The 10,000-nt window shown below is 28.9% G+C and overlaps 1 protein-coding gene across 1 annotated transcript in view; it reads right to left on the reverse strand.

The window, feature by feature from the left end:
* Window positions 1-9,279: 9,279 nt before the first annotated feature.
* The window catches only part of LOC147471531 (vitelline membrane outer layer protein 1 homolog), a 1,709-nt gene continuing 988 nt past the window's right edge, over window positions 9,280-10,000 (reverse strand). The window contains exons 2-3 of the mRNA XM_086538266.1: window positions 9,680-9,826; window positions 9,280-9,410 (exon numbers count right to left, since the gene is read on the reverse strand). Of these exons, the coding sequence (XP_086394392.1) occupies window positions 9,280-9,410; window positions 9,680-9,826 (278 nt within the window). The remainder of the gene's footprint in view (window positions 9,411-9,679; window positions 9,827-10,000) is intronic.

A 10,000-nucleotide genomic window follows, 5' to 3' on the forward strand; every position in this document is an offset into this window, starting at 1 on the left:
TATTAAATCAATGTATCCAATTTTCTGTTAATAAAAAGGAAAGGTTCAGCTCACCGCCAAGTGGCACATAGCACTTATATTCCGAATGTTCTTCGAAGAGAGAGCTTGAACTCAGAACTGCGATGTCACAGTTGTTTGAGAGTGAAGTTGTCATGAAGTTGTAAGCGTCACAAGCTTGGTTTTGGATGCATATTAATATATATAAAAAATTATAAAATAACATATATCTGGGTATATAAAATTTATATGTATTTTAATATAGATATATTTATATATATACATATATATATAATATAATATATATATATATATATAATATATATATGTTGTGTGTGTGTATAATATATATATAATATATATATATATGTACTGTATATATGTATATATATAAATATATATATATTTTATATATACATAATATGTATATATATATATATTTTATATAAAATATATATATATATATATATAAAAATATATATATAGAGAGAGAGAGAGAGAGAGAGAGAGAGAGGGAGAGAGTGACACAGACAGACAAATAGATAGATATATTTTTTATGCAAATATACGAGTATATATATGTATATAAAATATATATCTATATAAAAATAATTATAATATTATATTTTTAATATATGTATATATGTATTATTTATATATTATATATATAAAATATATAAATATATATAAAATATATATGTATATATATATATATGTATATATATATATTATATATATATAAATATATAAATATAATAATATATATATATATATATATATATTAATGAGTGTGTGTGAATGTGTGTTTTGGGGTTTTATATGTTTGTGTGTTTGTGTGAGTGTTTACGAAAATCACACGGGGAAATAGCAAAGCCCCGGGTGCCCTGACTGTGAAAAGGTCGTGCAACATGGCTTATATCCAGACCTTCGTCGATACAGAAGTATTGCTGATCATCGTTTCTGGGAAATAAAATTTGTTCAGATTTCAATAAGGGTTACAAAAATCAATTTGATCACCCCTTACAATCGAGAAAACGAAAGGAAAAAAAAGTATTCTCTGATAAGAAATAGACAAAAAAAAAAAAAAAAAAAAATTATATATATATATATATATATATATATATATAATATATATATATATATAAAATATTATAAAAGTACAGTAGGTGTAAAATGAATACTCTCCCAACCTGTAACTAAAATTGAAGATGAACATTAATGATATACAATACACATATCACATACAAATGAATCATAACGCATTCAAAATAATACATAAAGCAGTACATAACACATGCAAATGAATCGCAAACGAAAGAACGGAGTGAAAGGGCGAACTGGAAACAAAAGCGAGGAAATCAAATAAAACGTAAAGAAGACAAATAAATAATAAACATCATATAAGACAACAAAAAGTCGAAGCTGTAGACGTAGACAGGGGCGGTGAGGCGTCGAAATGCACGAGACTTATTGAGGGGATAAGGATGCGAGATACAACCTTACAATATATATATATATATATATATAAAATATATATATATATATATATAATATATACGAATGTTCTTCGTAGAGAGAGCTTGAACTCAGAACTGTGATGTCGCAGTTGTTTGAGAGTGAAGTTGTCATGAAGTTGTAAGCGTCACAAGCTTGGTTTTGGATGCATATATATGTATGTATATATATATATAATATATATATATATATATATATATATATATAAATGTATATATCATTTATGTATAGATAAAATAAATATATATTTATTATACTTATATGTATATATATTCATTATGTATATATATATATATATATATATATATATATGAATTGTAATATATAAATCTGTATATATATAATATGTATTTAAATATATACATACTATATATAAAATTTTTGTATATATACAGACATATATATATATATATATATATATATATATATAATAATATATATATTATAGAGAGAGAGAGAGAGAGAGAGAGGAAAGAGAGAGAGAGATAGATAAAATGCACGTTTGTAACTAGTAGTAATAGTATATATATACATATATATATATATAAATATTATATATATAACAAAAATCTAGGTATATTAATATTTATATATATTTTAATATAATATATTTATATATATATATATATATATATATATATAAAATATATGTGTGTGTGTGTGTACTATATATATATATATATTATATGTCTACACCCACACTATATATACTATACATATTATCTATACATATATAGTATATATATTTATATACTATATATACTACTATATAATGTATATATACATACATACATTATAGACTCACACACACACCACACACACACACATCACACACACACACCCTATATATATAAAAATATTATATATATATTGATATATTTATTATATATAGTTATCTATATATATATATGTGTGCTGTGGTGTGGTGTGTGTGTGTTTGCGTTTGTAATGTATATAATAAGGTATATATCATACATATATAGTAATATATTGTAGTACATACAATTGTATATTACTATATATAATATATAATCTATATATATATAATCTTATTATATATACATTTAAATACACTAACATATTTATATTGTATATATATGTTATATACATATAGTGGTACACATTCTGCTATATATGTATTTATCTATACTAGTGTATATATTGATAACAAACAATCCACACACACACACACCACACATACATATTTAATATATATATATATCATATATATATATTATATTATATATATTATACATTATATGTAGTTAACTATTTAATATAAAAAACAGATATCTATTACAATGTTATATATTGCTCCTACACTATATTATATATATATATATAGGTTATAATATAACACTATAATATATCATATATATATATGTATACCTATGATTGATGTATTATAATAGGTATATATATATGTACTGTATATTTTTACCTATAGTAATATCTGTTTCTTTTTTATATAATATTTGCTATACTATCAAATTAGTGGGGTGTTTGATTATGAATACTATATTTTATATATATATATTTATTATATAATGTATTACTATTAATGTATTTATATATAATATACATGACACTAACATATTTATACTCGTGGTATATATTTATAAAGTTGTATATATAATATATATATAATATATATATATATATAAGCATATATAATACCTGTATAATCACTTATATGTATATATATATTTATATATATATAATATATTAAATATAAATAAATAAATAAATATATATATATATATTATATATATAACTATATATTATATATATATATATATGTGTATATGTATCTGTATGTATATTATATATTTATATATATATATATATAATATATATATATATTACCCTATATATTATTATAAATATAGCATTACATATTATATTTATATATATATATATATATATATATATATATATATATATAAGTATATACGCACATATTTAGCACATAAGGTGGAAAAACGGGGTATAAGATGCTCCAGTGGAGATCTGTGCCATGGACTGAGCTAGTTGATTTGCAATATCTGCTGTATCTGTGATGATTGTACCATCAATCTGGTATAAAATCTGGGACTCATTTCCCAGCGATCTATCGAACCTTTTCCCACACAAGTGACAAGAAGACCCGAGTTAATGGAGGACACTTACTGGCCTCCTAGAAGACTAGCCTTGCCTTACTTCTTGCAATGGACTGAAGTTTTATTGCTGGGTCTCCGTTTCAGCAGCCTTAAAACAGCCTTCCTTGCTCTGACAGCTTGCTGGCATTCATATGACCACCCAGGCACTGGAGATACGTAAAACCCATCAGTACTTCTGGGTTTTGTATCTTCTACAGTTACGTCGATCCGGGAAGTCAGGTGGTCAAGGGCTTCTTCAAGAACTTTGAAATCTTTGGCAGATCTTTGCTCTAAGACAATCAATTTGAAGAGCATCCAATCTGCTTGTTCAATTCGCCATCGCCTTATCCCAGTGGCTGTTGTGCCATTTGTTCTCTTTATTGAGCGCAGTAATGTCTCTTTGCTCCAACAAGTCTTCCAAATCTTTAATATCGACACCTTTAGGAAGTAAGTAGATGGATGTTATAGTGTAGGGTCGTTTTAGTCTTACCTTTACTACTTTAGCTTGCAAAGGCATTTATAGTGTCCCATAATGAGCATAAACTTTGTATCCTCTCAGGGAAATCCGTCCCAATTCCTTGGTAATGATCTTTTGAAGTCATATGCAAACTGGATTACATGCAGACATTAGATGTTATAATTCTTCCCATTTTGCATGTATACCTTAGCAATTCTATTGCAGTATCATATCCATTATCTCTTGACTGCCTTGGATTTTCTACTGGATGTTGAGTTCTCTCTTCTGCCTCTGATGAAGAAATTCCTACTCGGTCTTTTGGAGGATGTGGAGTCCACGATTGTGAATCCATAGATGTCAATCTCTTCCTCCTGGTCCTGATGTATGTCAATCTTGGATACATCAGGAAATGACGTGGTCTTTTGTATTAGGGGATCTGGAGCTGTAATTGGAGATACTTTGGGCCCTGTAAGTTCTGAATCTTTGTCTGTTTCGATATCTCTCTTTTCGCTCCAGTGAGACACTGCGTTCCATCCATAATCTTAGTCAAACTAGAGTTTTTAGAAATAGATTCAGTATGGTTTGGAGCTGTCTGCTTGATCTCTTTGAAGGGATTCTGCTTGGCCTTATTCGCTGTGGGGTCTTGAAGCTATCACTGGCCATAGCCGTAACCTTTGGTTTGGCTCAGAGGATGTTTGGAGGCCAAAGGGCCTTGGGAACTAGTGTAAACAATTTATTCTGTGTTAGAGTTGATTCGAATGTTTTTGCAAGGCTCTCTTCTGGAGTCCCTTTTGTACCTTCTATAAAAGGTTTTCTAGCCTTAGAATAGGATATTTTCTGAAGGCATGTCACTTGTATGCCAAGAGAGAGCGTTGTACTAGGAACGAAAACGCCACAGATAAATAAGCTAAGTGAGCCTAGAAAATATATTTTGAAGTGAACACAAAAACATGTGTAGCTCTCCAAAGTCCTCAATAGAAGTTACAAACATGCATGAACTAGCTGCCATAAATGAATTAGGTGATTATGCTGGACAGATTCACAAGGAAGAAAAGTGAGACTATTCACTTGTAAAAGTCCTGATCTGCTTCCACCTAACTTTGATATACTATCTGTAAGGGATCCTCGTGTTCAGTTACATACAAGAGTGACACATGGCTTAAATTCGTAAATAAAAAAGGGGGGCACCGAGTGAACCTACTGATGTTCCTTAAGAGTGATAAGATGATTAAATGGTAAAAGAGGTCAGTATACAACATTAAGCATATGACTAGAATTATAAAACAAACTTAACAGATATACAAAACAAACAGAAATACAAAAGGTGAACCTGATGTCAGCAAAGTTAAAATTTATGTCCAAATATTTCCATAAAAACTATGAGACATAAAAATGATGAAAACAATATGAACAAACTCCCCCTAAGCTTTTGAAAGACTTAAAATAACTTAATTAAAACAATAAGTGCGTCCAGCAAAGTTCCTACAACAATAAACGAGAGGTACATCCATATACAAATATATCCAGGGAAATAACACAATCACATAATCTCGGTGACACTGTTTATTGTGGTCATATATATATAAATATATATATATATAAAAATACATATATATATACATGTATATATATATATTATATATGTATACATATGAATATTTATATATAATATATATTATATATATATATATATATATATATATATTATATGTATACATATAAATATATATATATTTGTGTATATATATATATATATATATATATATATATATATATATATATATATATGTGTGTGTGTGTGTGTGTGTGTGTGTGTGTGTGTGTGTGTGTGTGTATCTATGTATGTATATATGTATGTATGTTATATATATATATATATATCTATCTATATATATCTATATACATGTACATACATACATACATATATATATATATATATATATATATATATATATATATATATATATATATATATACATACATATATATGTATATATTATACATATATATATATATATTAATATGTATATACACATACATATAAATGTATATACACATACATATAAATATGTATATATTTACATAAATATGTATATATACATATATATATATATATATTCATATTATATATATATATATATATATATATTATATATATATATATATATTCATATATATCTCTTTATGTATACATGCATCTATATATATATATATATATATATATATATATATATATATATATATATATATATATATATATATATATATATATATATATTTCCATACATATATGGATACATATGTATATATAAATAGATAGATACGCATCCATATATGTATATGAATATATATATGTATATATATATATATATATATATATATATATATATATATATATATATATATATATAGAGAGAGAGAGAGAGAGAGAGAGAGAGAGAGAGAGAGAGAGGGAGACACACACATATATGTATATGAATATATATACATATATATATATATATGGTACTGGGAAAATTAATAGACAATTTTTGGGATTCTTGACTTTAACACCTCATATCTTCAGAAATATATTACTTGCATTGCCTATTTTTTGTAATAATGGAGATAAATCTTTAATCTACATAAAATAATTGATCATATAATGATTATATTACTTTTAAATTATCAGAATCATGTTTTTGGATTGTTACTCGTCTCCACACAAAATTACCTCGTCCCTTAGCCTTGTGTTCTTAAACTATTTCCACACATATCCACGTTCCCGGAATTCCGGTTTCCGGTTTATATTACCTAATGTGTGTGCCAATGTCCCAGTATCAATTGACCCATAATTAGTCGTAGAAGTCATTAAGGATAACCCGTTGAAGCATCATGGGCAGAGGAAAACTTGACTTGAGTCAGGCTGATTTTTCAGCAATCGAAATTTATCTACAAGAAACATCCCTCAACTGTAAAGAAATCGCTCATAAAGTCGGTGTATCATTATCTAGTGTGTACAGAGTGAAAAGGAAGATTGAAAATATCGAAAATTACGAGCCAAAACGTGTTGGAAAGTGTGGAAGGAAATCCTGTACCACCCCAAGACAGGAGAGAATTCTCCTTGATATGGTAAGAAAAGACCGTTCAAAGTCGTCAAGACAACTAGCAGCTGACTTAGTGGACTATGATGTACAATGCACACCCTCAGCTTTAGAAAAAAGCTTAATAAGCTGGGTTATCGTGCCTGTAGGCCAACTAGAGTGCCAAGACTAACCGAGGGCATGAGGAAGAAAAGACTGGCTTGGGCCAAGACACACAGCCACTGGACATCTGATGACTGAGGAAAGGTAAATATGCATTAAATTTTGCTGAATTCGTTGTTTTTTCTACACAAATTAATTAAAATAACTATTTCTCTAAATAAAATAGCGAATATTTCATGTCTGATTCAAAATGCTGCATCTAAATTGAAAAAAATGTCTTTGTTCCAATTCATGTTTGATGAAACCCACTTGGAGACTGGGGTTTACAAAGCTGTAATTTAAGTTTGAGTGAAAAAAATCAATCAATTTGTTTTGTTTGCATCCAGGTATGTTTCTCTGATGAATCAATGATGAAAATACTGAGTGATAGGCAAATATTCGTGAGGAGGACGTCAAAAGAAAAGGACCACCCTGACTGTCAGAAGACTGCAGTCAAGTTCCCTTCCAAAATCATGGTTTGGTCCATCATATCTGCACAAGGTACAGGTCGTTTAGAGATCGTGGATGGCGCTCTGAATCAAGACGGATACCTTAAGATAATAAATAAACGTGAATGGTTTCCTGACAATAACGGAATATTCATGCATGACGGGGCCCCATGTCACACAGCCAGAAGAGTTTCTAGTCATCTAAAAGACCTTAACATCAAAGTGCTTGATTGGCCTGGAAATAGCCCAGATATGAATCCTATTGAAGGTTTATGGAAAGACTTAAAAGATGAAGTCACCAAAATTGAATGTACCAACAGAGTACAGCTAATCCAGCGGTTGATAGAGGTTTGGCATAGAAATCCAGATATCAGGAACAAAGCACAAGACTACATTAGAAGCATGCCAAGACGTGTTGAAGCAGTTATTAGAGCCAAAGGAGGTTCCACAAAATACTGAGATGATATATGTATTAAGGAAAATCAATAAAACATTTACTGTCTAAAAATTTCCTTCTGTCAATAAAAATGTGAATAAATCAGTTGAATGGCCAGAATTGTCCATCAATTTTCCCAGTACTATATATATATATATATATATATATATATAATATATATATATATATATATATATATATAATATAATATATATATATATATATATATATATATATATATATATATATATATAATATATATATAGAGAGATAGAGAGAGAGATAGATAGAGAGAGAGATAAGAGAGAGAGAGAGAGAGAGAGAGAGAGAGAGAGAGAGAGAGAGAGAGAGAGAGAAACACACACATATATGTATATGAATATACATACATACATACATATATATATATATATATATATATATATATATATATATGTATGTATATATGAAAACCTTTGACAAAATGATTTAGTACGTACAAATCAGTGAGTATAACAAGCCATATTGCATGACATTCATTGACGAAGAAATTATCGTGATTTAAGGGAAATTTCTGTTGTACTAAGCGCAATTCAAAAAAATGTGTAATGCAAGTGGAACCATGTAGTAAAACTGAGCATTATAAGCTATGACATCTTCGCTCAAAGGGCGAGGATGTCAATGAGACAAAACTTTTCCTATATGTCCAAAGCTCTTGACACCCTTTGTTGAGGCTGACAATATTTTTTTGTTAAGAAAAAATGTGGAATTATAAAAGTTGCTAAAATGGCTAAGGAGAAAATGATAATATATACATACATATATATATATATATATATATATATATATATATATATATATATATAGAATGACAAAGTGAGGCAGTGGGAAAAGTATGTGTTCTAACCTTGAAGGAATTTCTAAAACAATTTCATTCAATAAATTTTACAACAGCTATTGCCAACAGTGAGGAACAGACCAGGCCTATTCTAGAACCAGTCCGTTTCAAAGGAGACATATATAATGAAGTCCTCTTCAGTATCCTCCTTTTGTGATGATTGGTTCTTCTTGCCAGCGTTGAAACTCAGACGAAACAGCAAGCCATCATGACCTCGTTGAAGCAGGTGTTGTCCTCAACGGGCGGCTGCTCATATAGCACCCGGAACCCACAGACGAGGGTCGAGGGAGGGCACATTGCGGTGTTGTACCAGTCTCCTGAAGAGGAAGAATCGTTATTTTGACAATAATTGACACAACATTGGTCAGTACAGTAATCTGAAGCACAGAAATAACACACCAAAATCCGAATGTCACGGAGATTATCTCGTGACATGATATCAATATATTTTTTCATTGAGACATCGCAACAAAAAATACAGAACAGTTTTTGGAGAGTTTGTGTTGAGTATTCTAGTAAATGTTTGGTTTAACACGTGCCACTTCATACAAATAAGTGAAAACAAGAAATTGAGATAGACTGATACCTCGATTGTTTGAATAACTCTGGGCCGTACCGGTCTGGCACTCCAACCGGAAGTTGGTCATGGCATCGTCATCACGTTTCCCTTGATCAGCGGACCACTTGATCCTGAAGCCGCGAGCGAACGTCTCTTCTGGGCACATTGAGTCAGCTGAAGATCGCAAGGGAATGAATTACTTATAAAATATTAACATGCAGTCACAGGAGGGCAGAAAGAAGAGGAAAAAGAGAAAGACAAAGACAGACAGAAAGAGAGAAACAGACAGACAGACAGAGAGAGAAATATATATTTTTTTATCACTGATAAATCTTATCGCACTGACAA

This window comes from Penaeus japonicus, unplaced genomic scaffold, assembly GCF_977035675.1.
Source record: "Penaeus japonicus unplaced genomic scaffold, GWHDUDI00000001_assembly GWHDUDI00000007, whole genome shotgun sequence".
Lineage (NCBI taxonomy): Eukaryota > Metazoa > Arthropoda > Malacostraca > Decapoda > Penaeidae > Penaeus > Penaeus japonicus.